Here is a 27,492-nt window from a genome sequence, read left to right as displayed (position 1 = left end):
ACAGATCCAGACTGTTCTATGCTTTCTGTTCTGACTTCTGTTCCAGCCTTTCAGATTTAGTCACGTTCTATAGTTTCAAAAATACAGAGAAAAGCACATGCTGAAGTTTCCATTTTTTTTACTTCTCTATTTGGTGGGACTTAAGCACATGCATAAATGCTTTCCTGAATGGATGCCAATATGCTATAAAATGACAATAACTTATGTACCACTTCTCAATACCACTCACTTTGTAAAGACACTTTAAAGGTAAAAGCTACGTCTCAGAAATAACCTACAAAAATGTATAAAAATAAGAATTGTCAAACATATTCCAACTCAGCTGTAGTAAATGAAAAACTTCAAAACAAATGCTTTTATTACAAACTTCTAAGAAAGAATGCACATAATAGTACCAATTAACGGCTTCCAAATGGAGGATCAATATCTCATTGTATTTTACACAAAGAGCTAAAACCCCATTGCTGTAACAATACAAAAAAAAAAGAGAAAGCTTTACAGATCAGGTTACCTGTCTGACTTGATGGTTTTAATAGGCTACAAATCTGGCTACAGCCATTTCAGAGCCTCAATCACAATCGTTAAAAGTAGAGATTAAAAAAAGAGGCAGTCTATGACTTCTAAGTATTTACTACCATTCTATCAGCTCTACAAATGTCTTTTAAAGGAGATGTAACTAGTTGACAATTATGAAGCAGCACTTTGGTGTTTCTCTATATCATGATAGATTACTTAGATGAAATGATATGTATTATCTTACCTGATACATTCCAACTCCTATGTGTTTGGGCTCAATTTTCACTAGCTCAGCTAATGGGTCTTGGACGCGTCTAGCTATGGAAACTGAAAAATAGAATTAGAAAACAACTATGGGTTTTATCTGAAAATTGGAATCATGTTATTGCTTTTGCTATTTTTTTAAAGTCTTCTACATATTTAATCCCTCTTTTTTTTTTTTTTTTTTTTTTTTTGTCCTGGAAATAATCTATAATATAGCAAAATCCTTTTTCACTGGTAGACACAGGACACAAAATGTATATTAACCAAACTTTTTGATTGAATACTTCAAGCAAAGACACAAGGAGACTTCAAACTGTAATCAAGACTTTTTTTTTTTCTGGCTACAGAGTTAACAAATATAACTGTACACACTTCATTTTTGCCTTGTATCCATACTAATATGTAACATTTAAAATTAAACTCTGAAATATCCTTTAACCTTAAATCACAGATATGTAGAAACAAACATTTAGAAATGAATGAAATGACTGTTCACAGACTTATCTAATATAGTATTTCCCAAGGTATATATTATGTACTTATGTATTATATATTCATATAAGTCAACCATAAAATTCAGTGTTCACTTTGAAAATGGTTCTTGGACTTTACTAATCTAAACTGCATACCAAAACACATCCGTTTGCAATCTGTCATCATTGTAACCATGCTTAGGAAAAAAAAAGAAAGCCATTTCTAACATTTCTGGTGTCCTTAAGAGCACACTGGAAGAACCTTTGGTCTCGTAAATCCATATGCTGAACCACCTCTGAATTTTTGAAGCTTATATTTATTGATATTGATAAATCCTTTACTTAACATCTCAGAACAAATACTTATCTGCAAAACGTCAATTTGTAAATTCTCAACCATGGTCTAATTGTGCAGACATTGAGTTTTGTTCAGTATTTGCAACAGTGCTCTGTCTCATGCATACTGAGCTAGAAGAGATCCACTCTACTAGCATTACATTTATAAACTTTTTTTCTCCTGAATAAAGTAGACACAGGCTGGTTGATTTAGGAGCTCTTAGAACATGCATTCTACCTTCCTAGTGAAGGAAACACTGATGAAGAACAGGAGCGTCTAGAAGTACTGCAAAGGTCTTTCTAGAAAAAAAAGGACCAAAGGTCTTTCAAAAACAAACAGAAAACCCCACAACACAAAACCAAAACTAAACCCAACCAAAAAAAACAAAACCCACAAAACCCAAAACAACCCACAACAACTGAAAAAAAAAAAAATAAAAAAAAAGGAAATCAACAAAAAAAAAAACTTACTGCTAAGGCTGCCTTTCCTACCACATGCCTTTGTGAGCAAGTATGAGAGAAATGAGGTGGCACTGAAGAAAGCTGTGATCCTTTATTAGCTGTCTCCAAAAGCACACCCACAGCTAGCACTACTCATTCCAAGACACATTTCCTAAAATTTACTTTACATTTGAATTCATTTTTAAGAAAAACAATAGAGGATCACAGAAAGACTAGACAGGAGTCAGGAGTAAACATGTATATGCATGGTGATTTGGTCAACAATACATACATAAAGTTTAAACATGAAAATTAGAACTATTTATAGTGGTCAACAGCTGACTTCATACATACAAATACATATAAAATCACAAACATGATTATCATATACATACATGAGATAGATACATCTATAAATGTCAGCACCTTTACAGAATCACAGCGTTGTTTAGATTGGACAGATCTCTTGAGGACAGACATCATCTTGTCCAACTCCGCTGTTGAAGCAGGGTCAGCTAGAGCAGGTTGCCTAAGATCACATCCACTTGGGTTTGGAAAACATCCATGGATGGAGACTCTACAACCTGTCTAGACAATCCATTCCAGTGTTTGACCAGCCTGACAGTAAAAGTGTGTTTTCCTGTGGTCAGATGGAGTTTCTTGCATTTCAATTTGTGCCCATTGCCTCTTGTCCTGGCAATGGGCACTACTGAGAAGGGTCTGGCTCTCTCTTCTTCATTCCCTCCCATCTACACACCTTTGTAAGATCTTCCCAAGCCTCCTCTTCTCCAGGCTGAACACTCCCAGCTCTCTTCGTTTCTCCTTGTACGAAAGGTGCTTCACTTCCTTAACCATCTTTGCAGCCCTAATTTAAACAGCAACAGCCACCACTGCACGGTGTTAAAGACCCCATAGCATTTTGGAAAAGGACTTGACTAAACATTGATATTTGAAGCCAAAATAGTAGATAGGCCTACCACTTCTTTATTAGCTATGTAGGCTTCTAAAACCACAGGTGCAAAGTTTATCAATCAAATAGAGCAGTTGAGATTTCACTTTTAAAGATCTGCACTGCTAAATGTATAGTTAACATGAAGTTCACTGCTCGGTCATGCAAGACTTCATATCCATTATTATCCATTTAAACACACGCTGACAATGGCAGTTTGCAAGCTAGGCCAGGAAAGCACTGTGCTGGTGACATCTGATACGTCTGTCTCCCTGACAGAGAAGTTCTGATTTCAAAGGCCATTATAACTCCTTCTTGTAAAAATAAATAAATAAATAAATAAATAAATAATAAAAAAAAAAATATATAATTACAAAAGGATAACCAGTGTAAGTACATTAGTTATTGCTTACTACAGAAATGCCTGCCTACAACAGTCATCTGTATTAATTACTTTGAAACTCTAGTTGTACATATCACCAATCACCTCACAAACAAAAGTAGATCAAAAAAAAAAAAAAAAAACAATGGAAGGACCGATCCAAACCAGGAAACATTTAAAACTATGTATTTCTTCTGAATGTATTTATCTCTATGTATAGGTACTAAACTTGTCTTTCAGCAAGCTTTCTTAAACTCAATTTGTTTAATAGCTATACAATGTTTTAAAGAATTTTCATTTAGTTCCACCTAATGGCAAAACCCATTTCACAAGTTACATTTTAGATAAGCTGAAAGCAAATATCTTTCACTGTCCACATCTCCTTTCATTACATCTTTTAAAAATAGATAACTACACGGATAGGTTGATATAGGAATTTTCCAAGCATAACCTTCTCATGGGAACCTTCAATTAAAAGTAAAATTTAGACTCTTCTTGTCATAATAGCGAGGTTGACAATGCCGTCATATCCCTCGGAGGCTTCCAGCGGAGGCGTAGGACCTGATCCAGCAAAGCACTTCAGCACAGATGCATGTCTGTATTCCCACTGGAACCAGCAAAACTATTCACATGCATAAAGTTACACAGACATTTAAGTGCTTTCCTGGACCAGGCCTAATATTACAATATCGAAGCGCGAAGATCAACTAACAGGCAGTTATACGATTTAAGGGAGGCAGCTCTTCTGGCCACGCCAGCAGGATAGCCGACCTGTGGGATCCCCACTAAAGCTGCAATTTTACTCCAGAATTTTCCAAATTCAAAATGAAAGAGCACAGTAGTGAAAAGACAACAGTTGTCCATGTTCTCTCTAGGCACAAATTCAGTCAAGATTGGCATCTACTGTCTCTTGTACAGGCAAACCCACTTTGTTATGCTACTAGGATGCTGCGACAGATGTTTTAGGGGCCATGACACTATGTTCTGGTGATTTGATATGCATGGCCCAACTTTTACAATGCAAGCAGAGTTGTTACTGAAATTATGAGGGCTCTGCGGAAGTGGAAGGTCTGCTATTGGGGACCAGACAGAGGTAGCAAAACCTGACATTTTCCCCTTAAAAATTAAATCAATACATTTCGAAAGGATTTTTATATGAAACTATTTTACACTAACAGAGGTATTATCTAAAACTATTTGTTTTAATGCTCAAAGTACATTGTAGAAATGGCTAGAAACTGTGCATTTTTAGACTGACAATAGGTAATGCATTCTCACTTCTACAGTTAATAAGGTATGCTTCACTTTTCCTTAAGCAAATCCAAAATAAATTATATGGTGGCATGCAAGGCAAAAACAGAAAATCAGATTTCTCAAAAGTAATCAGAAGGGTCTAACATGAAATATTTGAGATATCATCCTTAAAATATGCTAGCCTAAGTAAAATGTGAAACAAACACCAAACCATGTTCAATATTAAATGGGGTATTAAGATCAGGATGATATGGCCCTCTACTAGAAAATCACCACAAGAATTACACACCCAATAGACACAAAGCTTCAAGTTGTCAATTAAGAACAAAACATTACTGCAATACTTGGAATGACAGTAACATATTGTGCTGCCATGCAGTAAATCCATGTAAAATTTTAAAGCTTGAGGGGACAGGATGGCCTAGGTGGTCCTTTAATGTAGATGAACCTCACCTTCAAATGCAATGAGAAATAAAGAAGGTTCCAGAAAGAATATTTACTGAAATCCTGTTCTGTCATTTGGACATTTTCTGCCATTTTGTAAGAAAAGCATTTTAACTGTTCGGTGGTCTCAATTCATTCCATACTTTGGATATTTAACAAGACAAACCCACCAGAGAGTTAAGTATTTTTGCCTGTCAGCAATGAAGTACAATGACAGTGTAGGGGGGGAAAAGCCTCCATGAGAGTTGCTTGCACGGCTCATGTACGTCTCTGATCTTCATAGAAAATAAAGAATTGTATTAAAATATTTTGTTTCCGAATGGCTAATGAGCAGATGTGCTCTCACGAGCTTGCAAGCATACTTAGCTGTCTACTTCTGTCTCAAAACTCTCTTAGTTCCAAATGGACAAATTAAAAATTAGGACTATTTTCCACACAAGTACACATCATGTAATTTTCTTTTTACCAGTACTTTCTACAGCAAGTGATACAATTTTTCACAGGGATTAAAGAAGGAGAGAATTTCCACTCTGGAATACTGATAATAGTTTTCAGGCTAAATATTTTCAGACTAAAGACTGAAAAAGTGCTCGCTCTCAACAGTGCGGGCAAAAACAATAGAGTAGCCTTCCAACTATTTCTCTACATAGTGTCTATGCAAGGGCCACATCAGCTGCCAGCCCTAAAAAAGCCCAGAGTTAGTGCTAACTTCTTAATTAGGTTACCTGCCTCCCACCAGTAATGGAATAGATCTAAAGCAATCGTTATGGCCCAAATCATACGTGCACACCGAAAGAGCAGCTAGAAATCTTGTCAACTACATAATAAATTTTATTATAAATAGTTTCAAGTATTGCGCCTGCTTCAGGGGCAGCCTGCCAACTTCTGTGTTCAGACAATCGCGTATTAAAATGTTCTCCCTTTGCATTGCTCTATGTAAGAGCCACTCCATAAAGCAAAAGCTTAATGGCTGCAGATAGAGAAAGAGTAAAAATGAACATACAGAGTTCTGCCAAATGCAGTGCGAGAGACTGCCAGGAATGATTATGGGTGGGAGAAGAAAAAACTATTCCAATTTCTTTCATTTGCAGTGGTATTCAAATGTCACTTGCCACTGCAAGCAGAAAAACGTTTTTGTCCAGAGGTCCAAGATTCCTTCCTTTAAACATACATATAAGGATAAAAAAACATGTCCCAGTCAATAACTGTGAGTTAGCTACCTCATTTGCGTGGGAGCATTTGTATGTGTTTTGAAACAATGTGAAGCTTCCAAATGTGAAAGCAGTGGATAGTTTTACAAAAAAATATACAGCAACCGCAAGCTATTAGTCTATGATTAGTTCAACCTCAATTTTGTCACAAACAAGAACATTCTGTATTTTTATTATAAAACCTCAGTATTTCATTCTTGCTGAGACAAGCTGCTATAACATCCAAGTAACTCATCCCCCCTATTTTAAATTAACCTTTGCGCCTCAAAAGTCTGGGTTGAAACTTTGGTGTCAATGAAATAAAAGAATTATATATTAATGTAATCGGAGAGTAATTCACAAATGCATATGTAATTACTGTCAATCTATTACACCAGGGTAGATAAGGAATCATTACAACTTATTTAAATCCTTTTATAAAGCCTATTATTGCGTTCAAGATCAATTACTCTCCATAAGTATCTGCAATAATGTTTACTCAGTGATCGATTGTTCAGGTTTCCTGAGTCCTGGAAGCTTTCTATCCTGTTGACCTGAATTTCACCCTCCTTGCAAAGGATACAGTGAAACGTACAGTAGTCTTTTCATTAAGCATTCTTTCTCAGTAGGTCAGGATTTGTGACACAGTTTTGAATCCTCATATATCTTCTTGGTGGGTTTAAAGTATGCAATTTATTTTAAGCAACTGTTCAACAGCTGCATTTCATCCAAAATTCTTCTGTGGCAAGTGAGCAGGTTTTTGTTTTAAAAAGGTTACATTTTAGTTTACTTTTAACTCCATAAAACTGATAATCTGTTATTTGCCTAAGATTAATGAAATAATGAATGACAATGTTCTATTTATTTACTACAAAAATCTTTAAAATAGATGGCTTCAATACAAAAAGGAAGTAAAAAATACATTTCAAGAGAAAGCGTCAGTAAGTGAATATTACAATGCAGCTTTTTAAAGTCAATATTTTCTCTTAGAAATGCTCTCAAAACCACTTTTCTCAAGTATTAGTGATTTCTGTCTCACAGGATGGTAGCACTTTTTTTAATCCAAGGTGAGATGGGAGACATATAGTCATTTAATTGAAGCCTGATGTGATTTTTCTGTCACAGAAATGAGTTAGGCTTACAGGATAGTCTAAATTCAGAAAAAGCTTTCCCCATCTACTCAGCTTAAAAGGTAGACATTGGCAGCATGCTTTTCACAGTCAGATCGCTGGTACTAATTTTAACTGCATCACCATGCCACTGATTACTGTTACTAAAAGTAAAAAATTTCTTCAAGTTTTGTACTTAAGAGTTATTCATTTAGATCAACAACAAAAATTAATCTTTCCTAAGAAGGTCCTTTCCTATGCCTACTGTAAGAAAAGCAGCTTTGGTGAATAAACACATCATACTGCTATATTAAAAACAACCCCAAACTCCTCAAATTGAAGAGCATCCTTGTACTCACTCCTCTGGCTCCGCGCTTCAAAGAAGTGACACAGAATTCTAAGGAAAACACACACAAATGCACAGAAGCACATCCAGAGAGAGTGAAGTAAATAATTTTCATAACTGCTGTATGCTGAGGGAAGCTGGCTTTACCAGAGCCTGGACTAGTGCTCTGCTTCTCAAGATCTCTTTTACATGGAACTGGAGGGATATTTGCAGTTTGCTCAGAAGCACAGGAAAGTGATGCTCTATAAATAAAAGGCCAAGTCCATCTGCTGAACTCAGATACATCTGGGATACAAGAAACAGGTAAATGAGAGGAAGCCAAGGTGAATGTTACAGCTTTCCACAAAGCATGCAAAGATTAGGTATCAGTTGCAGACATAAACATGCACAGAGAATGATGCGCAGTTAAAGCTATACACACACAACTCTCTCAGCAGAGTGAAGATACTGATTGAAACCAGCCAGACAGGAGAGTTTTCACCTGGCTCAAAATAATCTGCTTTAATTCTGTAACAAGGCAGAAGCCTAAGGGAATCTAAGCAGGTTTTGATCTTGCAGGTAACAGAAGATCTAACCCCTCAACTCCAGCCTACTGCTACACTCTATAGCTTCAGAGGAAATACAGTGCCAATGAGCAGGACATTAATTATTTCATACCATCTCTCACACATGCCATGAAGTTTCCACAGGTTGGAAAATGTTAGATTCTTGTCTACAACAACAAGAAAGCAAAGACTACAAACATATCCTAGCACCTGAGGATCAACACATTCAACAAATCATTGTGCCACTGGTGTGGGGCAACTGAAGCCCATTTTTCTCTCTCTCAAAATCCTGATACAGGCACACATGTCCATGCACAACTATAAATGTGAAAAGGCCCAGTCATTTCCAGACTATCTGCAATTGTTTTTTTTAAAGTTATCTACAGATGCCCTGTAACTTCTAGTTAGATTATAAAGCCTAAACCACACCTCGAGATGAGCTTCTGATCATGAGTAGCAAGTGGGTCCTACAGGAAGAGAAGGCACAAGCCTCTACTTACCTATTACCGCTGTTCGCCATCCATTTTATTTCTAACCACTGCATGTTTTTCCTTCCAACAGTATAATTAAACTCATTCTTAAATGCTACTGACTACAGCAGATGAAAAGACAGGAGTACAATTTAATTTTGTACTGCTGTAATTGCACAGAACCCAACTAAACAGGCTGGCAAAATGTTTTAATGCGTAAGAATTCAGCACTTACTTCCCTTTCTTCTAACTCTTTCTGAAAACTTGTGGAACTTGCACCAATCCTCTATGATTAGCTGGAGAAGAAAGCTTCCACTTGGAAAGCAGGGCAAATGGTTTAACTGTAAGACTTCGGTCCAATAAAGTTTTTGAAAAATGACCTTCTCTCCTGAGTAGCCAAGGGGGAGCAGTGCTCTTTTGAGAAGATGAAGAAATTAGCCCAAGTAGACATCAAGGCACTATGTCCCACACATCTAATCATCAAATTGTTTTACTTTCCTTAAGATAAAGTCAAAAGAAATTACATTTTTTCCAATCTCTACCTTCTATTTGCTGGCCAGTATGACAGCTCTGAACTGTATGTCTCTATCTTTAACAGCACCCTGGGGAATAAAACCCTGTAGCATGACAGTCTCAAAGTCCTAACAAGCCCCTAAAGCCTATCAGGCTTTCTTTTGCAAGGAAAAGTGCAAGTGGTGTGCTGAACTTTGAGTGTACAATAATCCAATGTATTCTGCCCTGTGGAGAGGAGACAAGCAGATGGGATTTGACAATGCTAAGGCAAGCTGTGCCGAGTGACCTTTTTGCTCTCTTGGATTCTTCTTTATCCCCAGAAATCACCCTTTAGAAACAACACAGTTTCTATACTGGATCATACCTGTCCATGCAGCATGACACACGTGCTTGCCCTGTTTGTATCCAAATCTTTGCAAAAAAGCAACTTTAGGGAATATTTTATTTACATTTGTCGCTTTCCTAACTGGGCAACACCACCATGTAGTCTTAACAGAGAACCCCAGGCCCCTCATGTCAGAGAGGAAAACAAGCATTTTGTGGAGTTGCTACATTAGACAACCACAAGTACGCTGCTCATTTCAGCATCTGAACACAGAACTGCAAATTAAAAAACAAATGCATATGAATACATTAAGGTATGGAAATAAATCAGAGAGGCTTAGGGTGAGATCTCCTCTAACAAGTTATTATACAAACGTGATGTCTGAAAAGACATAACTCCCTTTCCCATCTCATCCTGTGTTCAAAGAATTCTAAATATTCAGGTTTGTCTGCACTTTTATAAATCAATGCAATGAAGCACATTAGTTTTTTATTTTGCTTTTTAAATTGTGAAAAAAAGAAGAGACTGCTTATTTGTTAGAACAGTCATCTCAAAATGAAAGATAATTAATCAATAAAATGACGGCATTTCGTATTGAATTTAACTGATTATATATCAAAACCAGGGTAAAATCCCAGCATGACCACTGCCTCATACTGATTTTCCACCATCAGGCCACTGTTCCACCAGAATTCAGCAGTTTTCTCTGTCTCTTAGAGTTATTAAACAACATTCATTTCATCACGGTATCCACTTCAAGAGGTGGAGAGGCAGCAGACAAAAGAAATTCTGATGTCAGCACATGCCAAACAATTGGTGCCTCTTTAAGCCTCCTTGTACTGAGGGCAACAACAAAACCACCACTAGGTGACCATACCTTAAGAAGTTCCCAGGCATGCAGAAAGCACACAAATACCATATTTCTCTGTGCCAGTCCTTCAACATGAGTCATACGTGTTTACACTTTCTGTGCACTTCACACGTTCCTCCACAGTCTTCCCATTTTGTCCAGCCAAACTTGTTCAAGACAACAAGCATTTGCAACAACAAGGAACTGCAGAGGTGGAAAAGCACCTTCTTATTGTAAAAACAGAAAGCGTGGAAGAGTCTGTGCACTGACTCATTTTATTTCACACCTCAGAAACTTTGTTTTCATTAGGAATACAGGTTCTGCACAATGAAATAAACCCTTGGGCAAAACTATATAGGACACGACAAAGGTAAAACAAAGATGATCTCAACCTTTGGAAAACCATTTAATTCCAGAGTTCACAGGCCCAGTGACAGCAATCATGATTGTCACAGTGTCCATCCGTTCAAGGGATGGATGGCATCACTGAGTTTAGCTGTTTTTCTTTTACTTATGCAAAGAATACCACCTTAAGACGGCCTTCTCAACCACTCTGATAATTAAAGACAACTAATGGCAAGGAGAATTATGGGTAAACTTAAAAGCCAAAATAACAGTTCACTGAGTGCTGTACTCATAGCAACTTCAAAAGGAAACTTGCATCCAGTCTTTCCATTAAAAAGGCACAAACAAATGTCAACTACAGAGTAATCCAGTAATCTCAACTACTTAGAGTAATGCAGGAGATCTTATGGGCAAGTTACAGTGAAAAACTCTTATTTGAAGTTGGTATGAATAAAAGCTAACCAAAGGTTAAATATTAAGTGTTTACACGGATGGTAGTTCAAGAAAAAGAGAGAAAACGAAACAAAACAAACCTAAAGCAAAACCAAACAAAACCAAAACAACAAAAATGAACAGGATAGCAAAGTAAATATAGAATCTATCAATGAATATGAATTTGACTGCTCTATGAAAACTCCACCAAAAAAAACCATTTAACTTCTTCTGTAAGAGGCAGACCAGAGGACACATGCTGGGGCAAGTTCATCCAAAAACCCCCGTAGACTGAACTCCAGCAGATTGTTCTCTAGGCAGAACCCTCCTAATCTGCTGCAGCTGAACTTGCTCAGCCTATCATGTAGGAAATCCTTTTATTGCTCTGGCCTCTAAGCCTCTTATCTCCTAATTCTGCAAGGCTGAGGAATAGCTGTTCTGTTCATTAATACTCCAATGGCTGTCAGAAAGGGATATAGACCTTCTCACCCTACTCAAACACAAGGAACTAGGTTTCATCAAGTTCTTAACCAGGTACATAGTTGAGTCCCACTCCACGAGATTTTATAGGAACTGGTGTAGCAGTACAGAGGCTTCTGCACTTCTGTAAAATATTCAGATTTGGTGCTATGAAAATTTTAAAGATTCTGGTTCATTGTAATTAATTGATATTAGGAGCTGATATTGTCTAATGCTAGGAAGAAGGTAGTCATCTCTGGAGGACAATTCTAAAGTTGGAGAGACTCTATTCCAGTCTCTGCTCTGTAGATACCAGCAAACTGTTTAAGAGCATTTTTTTTTCCTCCAAGCAACTGCAGTTTTGGTTTATGTGCTGTATGGATGACTATGAAGACTTTCCACTATAGTTTATACATACACCACTGCTTTACAATGAGATCTTTCTTAGTCACTTATTACAAACCCATGTAACCCATGACCTTCAGAGATAGCTGAAAGGGAAAAAAATAATAAACAGTTGAGTTCTTGGCTTAACTAGTATCTTTAATCATCACTCCCAAGAAATGATAAACGTTGCTGAGTTTCCTCCTATATACAACAGTCAGCCAAGGAGAAATTAATAAGGTAATATTTTTTATCAGGTTTGATGTGTTCTGTTTGTATGAAGTGAAAACTTACTAAAAACAGTTGCTAAACAGCACTGAAAATATGACAGAGACAAATCTTATCACAGGATATGAAAGTATGTTCCCATATAATATACATTATTTAATATTTTACATTTACGTACCTGATGGACAAACATAGGCCTACCTGTGTCATTCAAAAACCCCTAAACCCTTTTGTAAAGTTTGTGTTGAGAAAAATGTTAAAGTGGCAAAGTGTGTTAAGATCACAGATATCTCACGTCAGTTGTACCTTTTATTTTAACTATAAATGTCACACTTCATCATGCAGCTGTCAGCTTCCTTTAATGTACTAAATGCTATCATGTAAGCACAGAACCTGACATGTAACACAACAATTAAAATAAAAAGCAAGTCAGCATTGACACCGTGTCACTTTTCTGTTTGCTGCAAATTAAAAGAAAATCAAAAGTAGAGAAATAAAAGCTAGTCAAGAAAAAAGTTCGCAAAAACCTCAAACATCAGTTAATGTTTCCCTCTAATGTTATGTCACATTATGTTCAGCTTTAAAAATACGTCCACAGCTTCAGTGAAGCTAGTTACAAATTGACACCAAAAGACGTCAAGAAAGTCTAAAACTTCTAGAAAGACTCTGTTGTAATAAATATACTTCTAGCTGTCAGTTCCATAACAGCTGACATACATGGAACTAAGCAATTATTTTTCACTTTCTATCCCACTCTTTTTCAATTCCTGTCCACCCTGTGCTACTGCTGTGGCACATTAAAATTGCTGATGCTTTTTAAACCAGATGCAACAGCACTTAAGTTGTGCCTGAAGCAATTCCTAGTAACAACAGAAATTATGAATGCTAGATAATTAATACTGAAATTAGTCACGTATTGCAAATTCGATTTTTGTTTCCTGTATTTAACACATAACGCTAAATAAAAGTGTCTGAAATGTTCAAATATTATCTTCAGAAAAAAGGAAAATCACGCACATCTGGAAAAGCATATTGTTAATAATGAGATTTCTTCATTTTTCAGTCTTCTTCTGTTCATTTACATCAACTATAAACCCACATTTAATATATCAGCGACATAAAAAAAGCTTTGGCCCAAGGGAAAGTTAGCGGCATCTGTCACAAATACAGAAATGTCACATGCCTAATATTTGCTCTGGCCATACCACGCCACATTCAAAACCCCCGTGGCCCAGGGAAGAAACAATCGCAACGGAGTCCATTCGCAGGCAGGGAGGAAAGAGTCAAGCAAAAAGAAACTAGAGGCCTGTCCTGCAAAGGGAAGGACTGACATAGACATTTAAAGAATATTCCTGTAAAAACTTTCACTTGAGACATAGAGTTAACACAAATCTCTTTTCCCCTTCATGGAAAAAAGAGGAAAGGGGAACATGGGGGATTCTGGAAAGTTTTACCCCCAAATAACATGTAACTTTAGAACTGTTTTCTGCTGATCTGCTTCTACACCTTCCTAAGGATTTCCAGGCCAGTAACCTAATACAGTAAAATTAACATTAAAACCAGCACAATTTTGACTAGTGTTACTACACAAGTGTTACTGCATTTTCAAATATGCTATATTTGATTATGATAGCAAATTGCAGGAAAAACAAGAAAGTAAAAAAACTGAGGTAGATAAAAACAAATACAAAAAGACACATGAATAAGAGCACACAAATGAAGTAATCCAAAAATAACCTCAGACCTGCCCTTACAGCTGTCTCCCAAAAAAACAAATCCAAGAGTAGAATTTGGAAACCAATGAAACTGCTGGGAATTTGATCTTTAAAGACTACTCTTTAACCAAACACAGAAAATTGTAATAGTGGCAAGACTTGCGTGTTTCTAAGAACTTGGGCTGTATTATATCTCCACGATATTTATGCTGAAGTAGGTAATTTTTAAAAAAACTAAAACTAAATAGGATTTCATGAAGACCATATTCAGCTACATGTAGACTTCAAACTGATCACAATGAATGCCCACCTTTAAATTCTCTGTTCTAGTATTACATTTTTTTCTAGCCCTTGAAGCATTCAATTATTAGAGACATTTGTGTACACACAAGGGAGAAAAGAAGAGAGAGAAGGTCTAATTCTTGTGGGCATGGCCGTGTCCAGCTGTGAAAGTTTATGCAATTCATCGGTGATATTAATCCCCATAAATTCTGCTGCACCAGTCTATTGAAGGGACACATCCACAAGGACCTTCACATTACAGGCCTTAGTAGAAGAGGATGCCATTGATTTATGCACCCACGACTTTGAATTTGGAATGACAGAAAAATTAAAGTTTAGAAACAAGACATCCAAACCCTTCACTTTTTATAATTTTGAGTATGATTATGCTTAACATCGTCAACAATACCATCTGAGAACTGATGCTTGAGCTTTGTGTTGAGACAGTGATAAAATAAATACACTTCATACCTGCACTTCTTAGGTTGGGGTCTAGGTCTGGCATTTCCTTGGTTGCTTCTGGGCTTACGCTGTAGATTGATGCTCCTGCTTCACTGACAATGCTGAAAAATAAAATGGAAAATAATCAAAACACCGCACAACTGAACAACACAACAGAAACACATAGCAAATGACTTAACTGAATAGTCGCTTTTTTTTGTAAAGCCTCATCTTTTAAAAATATTTTTGAATCGACTGAATACCTATAAAAGTAAGACAGAACAGACAAAGGAAAGTATTTCCGTTTAAGCCAAAACACCCCTCCCTGACGGGCAACTTCCATTCTTTTCAATTCTGACCCTATTATAAATACACACTGTGTGTGATATCAGCCTCTGTAGAAACCTTACAATGGAGAAAATGAACACAAGAAACAAGTGTCCCCAGAAGCAAATAGGCAAAACAGCTTCCAAAAATAAAACAAAAACCTACTTGACAATTTCATTAAAAAACACCTACATTTTAAAGTCTGACATCATTTAAACTACTACATGAAACCAGGTCATGACTGTGCACACACACTGTCTAAAGCTAGCTGCCTAAAATACCCAGAAAAAGCCCAACGTGACCCAGAGTGAGGCACGGAGAGCTGCAGCTCGCTTCTCAGCGGCATTTAATACCGTCTTCTCCCCGCTCGCACTGCCATCCCCAAAGAAAAACACAGACTGCGTGTCTTCAGTAACTTAAACCACAGTTCACGTATCTACCCCGCACCTCAGACTCATTCAGTAAAGATGATAAACTCACCAATTCGAACCAGGGCACATAATTAAAACACCCTCGAGCGCTCTAGTTCCATCCAAGAGAAAACGGCAATCAAGTATTCACAGTCTACGTTTATTTTCAGCTGTGAAATTTTGACACCACTGAACCAACAGCATATTTCTTCAAATAACTTCAATAGAACTTGAATTTCAGGTTGATAATTAAGGCATCGTACAGCTACTGCACTAGAGAGGAATACTATCGGTTTCAGAACTATTTTTACTTTTACTATTCCACTCTTAGAATAACCATATCTTTGCCATAAGGAGGGAAACCACAATCCTTAAGAACCAGATCTTTCAATAAAAAACATAACTTTGCTTTATGTTGTTTTAAAATTAGACTATAATTTTTCCTTTTAAGAACATTTAGTCAGACAAATTTTTAAATAAAGTCACTGAATCCTAGAAGCCCATCCCTTTAAAAAAAGGTGGAGAATAGCTCAGAGATAAAACACATTCCCATTCAAAGTTCCAAGTATGTTAACGGTAAATAGTGTAAAACCTGGATATAAAAGGTCAGAATTTCTTAGTATTGTTTCTACAGATTCCCTGCCCCCCCCACTCCAATCAAAACTGGAATTTGGTAGAGTGCTGTACACACAAGTCAGATTTTATAGTTACTCAAAAGAATGTTTCAGTATTACAGACAGACTGGATTTTTCAATAAACAGAGTAAAATACAGTTCTTTTTTGTATAAGCACAACCCCAGACCCATTCAGAGCAAGAAAGTAAAAAATTGCTCAGACTAGCTGAACGGGGCAAATGAAAACGGAACTATTTATATGATCTTTTAAAAAGATTCAGTACTACAGGCATTCCTTCACTATAAATGACATGCAGAAAACAGCCCCATAGCAGAGTTCAGAAATATGGTCATATCACAAAAACTCAACTGCTGAAAAACAGATGTTGACAGAAGTCTCAAACTGATTTTTCTGATGAATGGGTAAAGAACAATGCAGCAGAATGTATTTCTTAACCTGTTCACACCTTATAAAGGCAGCATCTGGCAAATGCTGCCTTTTTAGATATTGCTTCCAAAAAATCCCATACATTAGCACATAGTTCTAAGAGCGTTTCACTAATGGCTCTTCAATCTTTGTTTTCAAACAGATCCAAAAAGCTACCTCTCATGTAATTTCTAAATTTAATACAGTGATATCATGCTTAAGAAAAATAAGACAGACAAATAAGAATAATAAAATCAGTATTTTGCACAAAGTTTTTACAGTGCTGTACTCTAAATTGTATTACTGCACAAGGCATATTGCTTGATCCCTCCAAGTATTTTGTGCAGTGAAAAAAGACAAAAGATGGGAATTTTAACACACTAGACTTTTTATTGATTGTCATTAAAGGTACACTGACAATTTTCATAAGTGAGAGGATTGCAATAATACTATAATTCTATGGTAGTAAGTGCATTGTGCCAAATTTTAAGGTAGGAAGTGCAAAAACTCTTTGCTAAAAGGAGTAAACAAAATTAAACTCAGAGTGGACGAAAGAGCCATTTGAAAAGAGCACGTTTCCTTTCCTCAAGTGCAAGAACATTAATACACTGGGGGGAGGAGGACGTGGGGAAGCCAAGTGAAAAAATTATCTCAAGCAGGAAAACTAGATATAAAAAGTACTTTCAGAAGCAGCATACACTGGATATCTGACATTCACTGAGATGGTTTTGTATTTGCATGCAGTTATTCTATGAAGTATTTGGTGTAGCAGACTTGGGAAAGGGGGGGAACAATTTCCGCTCAGGCAGGACCCTGTACCGCTGCGTCAAAGACAGAAAAACCCAGACGGTAAATAAATTTGTTACCCAGAGTAAATGCGTAGGGCCACAAACTCCGAAGAAACCATCCTCTGGTTCATTCAACCATAGTCAACCAAACTTTTACACACCTATTAGTGGCTGTCACGTGGTTTTATTTAGTTTGTTTTTAGCTACAGTGAGGTGGTTACTAATGTGACACTGGTACATACGATGCCAAACATTTAGCCTGGTCACAATACTGAGATTACAAGCAAAATAAGTTTGGAGATTTTTGTTTGCAGTTGTTCTGGATTTTGCTTTTTGACTAGACAGGACACAATCACTTTAGTTCAGGCATATTGCTCGCTTATTTTCCAAATTCTAATAATTCTCCTTAAAAGTGGGGTGCTATATAGGGTAATTGAAGCTAATTTAATATTGTAAAATACTCTACATCATGCTTTCAAATAATATATGTATTTTCTGTCATTAAGACAAAAGCAAACCTGCTCAAATCAGTAGGCAATAGGAATTTACTCAAATTTACTGCGGGCCCACGCTGTTCTCTAACCTCCCCCCTCTAGTTTTTTTAAAGGATACAGTTTTCAAGAGAGTCAAAAGAATACCTTCGTAAGAGCTGGTAAAATCTCTATCTAAAAATCTGTATATCTTCAGAGCTATAATTTGTTTCTACTTTGACTTTTTTAGCCACATAATGCATCAGAACAGAAAACTAAACCTCCCCAAACCCTTGTAAAATGAGATCCTTATTTCTGTGCATTCCTTAAGAGGAAAGATTCTTGCACTGACCAAAATCTTAACAGTTAAAACGATACTATTAAACTGTTATTTTGCTATTTAAAGTTAAAATGTAGTAGGCAAATAAGCAAGTGGCCATGATATAATATGTTTATAGTACATGAATTGACAAGTTTCATAAACTGGGCTCTGAATAAACAAAAAGGCAGGTAAAGAATCTGAGAATATCTGCTTCCCACATTAACCATCCTACAGACAAGTTTTTTTCCTCAGCATCTAAATCCAACTTCTAAAAATGAGAAGTGCCCAAACCACAAAACCGCTACATATTATTTCAACTTATTTTTAACTGTACAAACAGGTTTGTGGCATAGAAAAGTTTTTGTATACTGCACCCATCTCATTCGCATTTGCCAAGACACATTTTAAATACTGTTAAACCAAAATGAAATATATTCCACCAGCACCACCTGGTGGTCCCTCAGCTTTATGCTGGAGACCATGCTGGCTGTATTCAAAATACTTCAAGAAGCCTTTTAACATTTACTAGAGCAAGTTATTTTCTTACTCAGCTTAAATAAGCATTATGTATTTGGTATGAAAATATAATTTGAAGGCCTCAAAGATTTTCAATCTCTTAGATTTTACAGGAAAAAAAAGTCTTCCTTGTAACAGGTTAAAAAAAAATCTAAGAATATTTACTTTTTTAAAAAAAAATATTCAATGCTATTACATACCTACAAAAATGCACAAAGGTAAAAATTGCAAATAACAAATAAAATGTTGTTTAGCTATATTACAATTTCATGTACATGCATATAATGGCATCTTTTAAAAACATAAGATTCTTAGGCAGCAGATTGTCACTGAAAACCTTTTCAAAACTATGAGCAAAAATCTATTGTATGTATAATGAAAAATATATCAGGCTAGTGGCTTCTAGAGTTAAAGATGGATGCAGCTTCCTGACATTTTCATGAACTTTATCAACATTTCAGACTGTTTTATTACACCGAAGTCATTTCCCCACAATCAAAAAATCCCCACTGGATTACTAATGTACAGAGACAGAAAAAGTAACTATCCAACTTTACATAACTTATTGTTCCTACAATCTCCAAAACCCTGATTTACAACTTGAAGTCCTTAAAATAACATTTTAAGAAACAATACCAGCACAAAGAAGAGACCAGTGTTAATACTTGGAAGAAAATTGTGGTCACTCTAAAAGCAAAGGGTATGTCAACATCAAAATGGACTGAGATTTTCATATTTGGTCATAAAATTATGATCTCTCAAAACGTAACTGCCTTCAACATCAAAATTTAGTAACTGTGGTTAATTCCTCTCAGCCAACTTTTCACATATTAACCGATATATAAGTTCTTCATAAGCTTGTGACAACAAAAGCTAGAGGTTCCCACAAAGGGCAGAAGTACAGAAGGGTCAAAGGATTATTCAGTGTTACTTGCTAATATAATTGGCTTAAGAATTACCCAGGACAGACAAATAAAATCAAATAAATTTAAAAAATATTTGCTAGACAAGACTGCTACATTTAGAAGCTCGCTTGGAATGCTAAAAGCTTTAATTATGTCGATAGATTTAGTGACTTAAAACAAACTGAGGAGGGGCAAGGAAGGCTTAATTAAGAATACAGGCTCAAAAGAAGACTGGGCTATTTAACAAATGAGAAATCCATTGGTCCTTACTGAAAACACAGAAGTCACAAGTAGCTCCAGAAGAGCCCAAAACCAAAGACGGTTGAGAGCTATAGAAGCACTGGAGAAACAGGATGTCTGCGTCTGTTCTTATACATCTTCCTACATACCCATTTTCGGCGACTACTGAAAACCACCTAGGGGAGGTCCAAGAAGCTACTCATATGAAACAGCAGTAATCCCTTTATTTGCATTTTTACTTCTGTCTCGCTCTTTCCTGTCAAGCAGGACACTCCCCATGGCAGAAGCAGAAGGTTCTGGTATATACACAATAATGAATTCAAAGAATAAAAAAAATCCAAAAATATTTTAAAAGCCTACATATTCTGGCAGACTAAATTAAATTAAAAATCTGGTCTTTCCCCTACCTCCAATGAAATAGTGGTATGGCAAAGAAAGATGTTAGGATCACACAAAAAAAAATTACACTAGAAAGCAATCATTATTCAACAGAATCAAGCAAAAAACCATACAACTCAGCTGCGCTTTTAAATAAGTTAAAGATTTAGCTTTAAATTTTAACAATGTATAGAAGTCAGGAAATACTCCAGTATTAAATATATCTTCCAATGACAAAACACACTGTTAGATAGGAAAGGAATTTTCATTGTATTTCCATTACTTCATACCACCAACTTTTTGCTTATATAGAAGCCCACCTTTCAAATTCAGTCACATTAGCCAAGGGGTGTTATAATTTCTTTGGCAAAAATGCTACAAGAATGCCCACGAAGTATTTTCAGACAGACCAAATGATAATCGATGGCACAAACCCCAAATTGTTTCTCAGCCACATTCTGTAAGTTCCCATAGGTAAATATTAGGTGAAATTCTGCTTCCAACCAGTGGCTTGAATTCACAACAAAAAACATCTCTGTTTCTTCTCAAGCATGAATGAACTTCCTTGGTGTTTCGCAAAGCTCACCAGAAATTACTATTTTTTAAAGTTAAAATATTGAACTGTTTCAAACCAGGAACTCTGTCACACAGCAAATTACAACACAGAACAATAGTATGTCTTTAAGTCACAAACCCTACTTCTGAAACAGCTTGCTGACACTATGGCAGGGACAATAATTAAGCACCTCACGAAAGCACCTCATGACAGAATTTCACAGCAACTGTCCTTGCATTAGGGATTAATTCTCTCCTGTTCAGATACACATGATTTTTAGCACCAGTCAAGCTCATGGATTTCCTGGTAGACAGCACTGACCTACCGAAGAGAAAAGAATTAGGCCTGTTTCTATCAGTGTTTAGCAAGACAATCTGATCACAGTTTGTATCATTGCTTCAAGTCATTAAAACTGACTTACCTCAAAATAACATTATGTCTTAGAAAGCTGATTTTCTGTTTTTCCAGTATGCTTGTGCAGAACTAAACTTTTACAAAAAAAAAATGAAGTCTGTACTTTCAGATGAAGAACAATATGCAAAAGAAAAATGTAATGGTTTGAAGTACCAAATTACAGTCTTTCAACATCAGATAAAATGCACAAATTCATCAATGTCTGTTTTATAAGAAATTAAAAAGAATACAAGAAATCAAAGCAAGTTTAACTAAAAAGACCTACATCTAAACCTCAGAAGAAATGTATGACAAAGACTGAAAAATTAGTAAGTATATTAAAAATAGCAATTATTGACATAGTTGTCTTCAACTATTACCCACTTCCCCGTAAGCTGGGAAATATTAGGGCTAACAAAGCCCCAAATTTGTGACTTTCACTGTTCTGGAGTGTAAAAGAGCGCTGTGAGTTGATTTTACATTCTAAAAGCTTTTTTCCTGTAATCAAACATAATAAAAGGATATTTCAAACACAAGGCTGAGCCACACAACCTGATTGCCTATTTGTTCACACAAAACAGGCTTCAAGAATATGGGAGCAGCTATTGTGGCACAGGATTTAAAAAGCTTCTCCTTTAAAAGAGTTACCGCTTGGGAAAATGCAGCTCAGTTCTACTAACTTCCAGATCTGGATGAATGCAGAAAACATATTCCACATAGAACATTTCACTCATGACAGAAAAGTCCAAAATTTTCTGATTTCAATTCTTCAACTACTATCATTCGCCTGCCCAAAGAGAAGTGGCATGAAATTTCCTCCCATTAAAACAGTAAGACAATTGCTACTTGCAACAGAACGAACTAGGTTTGAGAACTGTTGCAAGGCATAACAATAAGTTATCATGCTTTAATTTCATCTGTATTAGATATAACTCTGTGAAGGCCTAAATCAAAAACTACTTACTGCACTGAAGTGATAAAACTAACTGTATAGCTATTGCCTGGAATCCTTTATTCATCTGTGTATGAACCATGCCCTCAGCACTTCCCTGCAAAGGGAGGAATGATCAGATATCTGTCTTCATCTTGTCTGAAAACAATGACATTTTTCAGTAAGAAAAGGGTCCAAATGGCAGGTGTCAAAGAGCTTTAGCTTCACACGTGGTGCTAGGAGGCAGAAAAAACAAGAGTAGCGTGTGGCCATGTCAGAGCTGCACAGAAGCTGCCGTACAAGCGCACATCTGAAAAGAGCAAACCTCAGAGCCTGTTAAATCAATCTAGTGCCAGATGCTGTTATCAGAACAAAACTGGTGCTGCAGATTCATCCCCAGAAGAAATACACGTCCCCGTGTCTGCAGTGAAAAGTGAAAGACCTAGGGTGGCATGTCTCGAGACTGAAGGTGACAGTCACCTGTGACTGCCCCCACTGCTTTCATGGACAGTTTCAGAAAACAGGTCCTGTCATTGCTCATAACACAGCTGGAGTTGAAGCTCCTCTCTGCTCTTGCAGAGAGCTTTAACATCTGAACTCCAGGTCCAAAAATCTACTTCCAAGTTAACCATCCAACTAAAGCACTGAAGTAATTTAATTTTACTTTAAACACAGTAGTGCGGTAGAAACTTGAGAGAGAAAATTTAACTACTGCTCTTCTCCCTGTAGTAGCAACACTATGGAAAAGAATTGTGGCAATACAGACATTACAAAATACAATATTACCTTAATATAAGAGGACAAGTTTAAAAAGTAAAAACCAAACATATTTCATGTGATCAGAAATAAAATTGCATTAATGCAAAGTAGAACTAATGCTAATTAAATATATTCAAGTATGTTTAAAGGGTACCTATCCACAGCAAATTAACATTAAAACAAAGACAGCAATGAAGGTTTCAGGACTAATATAAGAAACGAAAATATTCAAGTCCACTTCTAAAAATAAAATAAGAATGAAAACAGGTATGGTCAAGACCACTCCTGCCAACACTCCCACAGTTTTACACTACTCAATTATCTCAATGCCATCAGAACAACAAACTGTATATACAACAGAGAAAGATATAGCCAAACACTGACAAGATTTTACCTAACCTTTTTGCCCATTGGCAGTGGGGCACAGGGAGACAAAGAACAACCACCAATTTTGGCAGTGACAGCTTCAGGAAGAAGAGAAACACTAGGTGATGTTAAACCCTGAATGTTTTATGTATTTATAGAGACACGTTTAATAAAATTGCTTAGACGCATACATTAAAAATAGCACATTCTGAAAAGATGATGATGACAATGTTCCCCCAAAATCCTGACAAAAGTGTTCCACGCTTAAGAGCTTGATGAGCAGCCTTACTTGGCCCCTGCCCACCGCAGTTCTCAAGACCTTGGGTGAGGCCACCAGCCCAACCCAGCCCCATGAAACACAGCAGACCCAAGGAAGCTGCGAGTTCCGGAGCAGAGGTACCGTCACCAGCGCTGTCCTGGCCAGCAGCTCCACCTCAGCTCAGCCAAGCAGAAACTCCTGCAGGGGTAGCACATGGGGAAAGCTGGCGCTTCATCCAGCCCATCTCCAGCCACGCGGGATCGCGCAAGAGGTAAGACCCATCCTGGCTGATCTTAGAAAACAGTGGAGGCAAAGGGTAAAACCCTGGAACTTGGCAGTTCATGTTCATGCATGGTTATTCAAGTTGGAGCATTATAAAGTACCAAGAACCAAGGGTTTGTGAACAACAAAGACTTTAAAAACAAATATTCCTGCTTATGCAGACTTTGCTAGTACCATCTATATTTGGTGTTGTGACCAATCATTTATAACTAGGGAAACTAAATGTCTGCCTAAAGTTTGTCTAATTTTCAAACCAAAACATTTGCCTATTGCAGGCACTGTCCTACCCACACCACCCAGACACAGCACATTTCAGACACAGATAATCCATTAAGCAGAACCCATCAGGTTCTCCAGTGAATACAGACCTCCCAACCACTTGATTTGTCAGTGAACTTCATAGAATATTCAGACTGGGTCAAATAAAAATTGCATCAAGAAGTGTCACATGTGAACAGTCGGTTTGAAATTATCTAGAAAGGCTATAAGGACATTCTATTTGGTTGCTATAATTGCTCTCAGGAATAATTTTTATCCGGTAGAATGGGCAACACAGATGCAGCGACTGCTGCGGCTGAAACGCAGTTAGTTCAGCCAGACCAATGGCTGGAGCTGAGAGTCACATTAACTCTCATGGAGACTTTGTCCCCAGAGTGGAGCATAACCGGACAAGATCACAACATATGGAGCAAAATGCCTCTTGGAGAATGGCACCTCCAGCAACTGTCATTTTCTTTAATGCTCACTCCGGGCAGTTGGGAAGCAGCATGGCCAGAGCTGCCGTGCAGCCTCCGCAGCCCTGATTCATGCAAAATTCCTGTAGCTTTGTCTCCAGTCAGGCTTTATTCTGTTTTCCCACCCCCTTCCTACAATATCACTAATCTTAGTACTCGATCTCTCCTTAGCATGGAGCCACAAGGGAAGGCTGGAGACACCTACACCCCTTTACATGGGCTAGGCAATGTGGTGTGGACAGACAGCACACAGCGTGAGGGCATCACAGAGCCTCTGCTGCTGCTCCTCTGCTCCCTCCCCATTACTCTTAACATCTAGGCTGTATCCAAAGACGTCATATTAAATATTTTTAACCTACAGACACTTCTTGGCACAGTTTACTGAACTCTGAAATAGCCAGGTTTTCCATATAGAGAAACTCAAAATAAATTAAGAATTCTGCGATCAGAATGAACGCTGGCAGGAAAATTTCTTTGAGGTATTAAGCACTAAGGAAAAGTACGACCACATCTTTCTAGCCGTGCCATTTCTTCTTTACCTTGATTTGGAATTCATCTATTAAAAAATTTATTAAAAAAAGCTGTCTGCCTTAGTTCACAGAAGATACATTCACCTCTTGTGTTTATTCTCCAGCTCGACAAATGTTACATAAAGTAAATCGTACTTCATGCACACCTGATCAAAATCATATGCTGCTATTGCTCAAAAATAATTTCTGAAAACTTAATCATGACAGTGCTCTTACAATTTTAAAGTTCTCATTTGTTTCAATTTTTTTAATATAGGATAAACCAGTTTGCTTTGGTATTTTTCTATAGTTTTTGACTATTCAAAGCTGATGCTGATAAAAAAAATGTTCCATTCTGTCCATCAAGGAAATTGTTGTTCTTCATTGGAAAAAAGGCCATAAAATTGAGATAGTAGATTAGTGGTTCCAGAAAAATCTATTAATCACCTATGAAGGAACCATAGTGTTATAGTATAAATAGGATTATAGTAATAGACAGGAAAAAAAAAATAAGGTTAACAAAAAGAGTAGGTTACTCATTCTTCAGAAAAAAAGGAATATTTTTCATGCCAAACTTCAGAAATAAACAAAAATCAAATGAAGTTTGCTTTACCTTAACAAGCATATTTTAATAGCTCAGTTACTTTAGTCAGACACAGATTTGAAGGTGAGAAGACATATGTTGCTCTACAGGCATTTGAGTAAGTAGATTGACAGCTTTGTTATTAAATGATCGATTTTTCTCTTTTTAGCCCTCTAAGGTTCTTTCATTTCTTCTTTGGTGGTCCTCATTATCATAGTTTTAAATATTATTATTTTACCCACATCATATGCAACTGCTGGGCATCTACAGTAAGAGTTACTGATGTGAATGAAACATACCTCCAAATGAAAGTGAGTTAAACATTATTGTTTATCCTTTAAACCATTTAAAATAGTAGCTACCTTCTCATTTTGTCTTACGAACGGATGTGTCAACCTCAGCAAAAAGAAAAAAATAAATAAAAATCCAAACACCACACAACAAACACCAAAACCAACCACCCAACCAGGACCAAGTCCTCATGAACTTCAAAAGGATGAATGAATATTTTGCTTTTACAGAAAACAAATTCCTTTAGTAAGACTGTAACTGAAAGTCGGAAAAAACACTGACAAAACCAAATATCTGGAATTAGTGAAATAAAAGTTCAGTTAGGTAGTGCTATGTTGATTTTCCCCCCTTCTCTTAAAAGGGAATAATTTGTACCCTCAGGTTGTGACAGATCCACACTGGAGACTTTTCATGAACAGTATCACTAGAACTGGCATTAACATATGCTGAAAGACCACTTCATTTAAAACACACTCTTCATCCAGTTACAAACACTTAAATTCTTCTGAACAGAAATTTCTTATGCATCATTTCTAACCAGTTACTTTTAAACTCAAAAAACACCCCAGCTATAAAATACTCCTTTTTTTTTTTTTGTTATCCAAATATGAAAGTGTAGAATGAGATGGCTTTCTAGTTTTTGAAAAGATATCCTTCCATCTAGATCATAAAAACGCAGCTAAATTATTTTATGTCCCATTTTTTACACCAGAATTTTCAAAGTAATTCTCCAGTCCCCGGTATGTTACACAGTACTTAGATACTGAATCACTTGCCATTCTAGCAATAAAATATCTCAAAATAGTGTAAAGGCTCATTAAAACATTTATACATCTAATTACTCATGAGTCTAACAGCCAATATTTTGCAGAAAAATAAGATCTTGGAATATGGATCTTTCAAACCAGGTTAGCCCTCTTTTCGACCCCCATTTTATAATGGGAAAGTCTCTTAGAAACATTTGAAGAATTGAAGGTCACAGCTACATCATTTTAAACAAAAGCACTAACAAAAGTAAAATGGTTGACTCATCGTTTTCAAATACAATTATGTTGTTTTCTCTGACAGATGACAAAGTTTGCACGGGGAAGTTCATATTCAGTTTTTCCTTGAAAGGCCAAAATAAAACAACAACAACAAAATCCATCAACAGCCTAGCTTCCACACAAAACCAATACCCTGGAATGAACATGAACTACTGATTTCTTCCTTCCCCCATTCAAATATCTTCTGTCCTCATGGTACAGGTTACTTCAAAATGAGAGCAAGTTATTTCAAAGTTTTCTTGCCAATTCATATCTGGGCCACAAGAAAGGTACTCTGGAGCTCAACAGAGCACTGGAACAGGCTGCCCAAGGGAGTTGTGGGGTCTCCTACTCTGGAGACATTCAAAACCCACCTGGACACCTTCCTGTGTAACCTCATCTGGGTGTTCCTGCTCCGGTGGGGAGATGAGACTAGATGATCTTTCGAGGTCCTTTCCAATCCCTAACATTCTGTGATTCTGTGTGAAGAGTCTTCTGCAGAGCATCACACAGAAATGTCAGATCAGAGCCTATACCTGTGAATGCCAGCAGAGTCTACAGTTACCCTTCCGGTGGGCAATGGACATCTACTCCACATCGGCTTCTCTGAATCAGATTCTTATGTCTGGGTCCTGCAAACCAAGCCAGCAATGAAGAGTGAAAGTCTTGGAATGACTCTTTCAGCACTGGGAAAACTGTTGAGTGCCATGGAAT

At 36.8% G+C, this 27,492-nt stretch overlaps 1 protein-coding gene across 1 annotated transcript in view; it reads right to left on the bottom strand.

Annotated features, from left to right (window-relative positions):
• Nucleotides 1–27,492, bottom strand: part of SRBD1 (S1 RNA binding domain 1) — a 124,689-nt gene that overhangs the window by 51,599 nt on the left and 45,598 nt on the right. The window contains exons 15-16 of the mRNA XM_080342907.1: nucleotides 14,724–14,815; nucleotides 761–843 (exon numbers count right to left, since the gene is read on the bottom strand). Coding sequence (XP_080199033.1) covers nucleotides 761–843; nucleotides 14,724–14,815 — 175 coding nt within the window. The remainder of the gene's footprint in view (nucleotides 1–760; nucleotides 844–14,723; nucleotides 14,816–27,492) is intronic.

This window comes from Nesoenas mayeri (assembly GCF_963082525.1).
Source record: "Nesoenas mayeri genome assembly, chromosome: 3".
NCBI lineage: Eukaryota > Metazoa > Chordata > Aves > Columbiformes > Columbidae > Nesoenas > Nesoenas mayeri.
The sequence above is the reverse complement of the archived record's forward strand: the minus strand, read 5'-3'. Positions and strand labels throughout refer to the sequence as shown.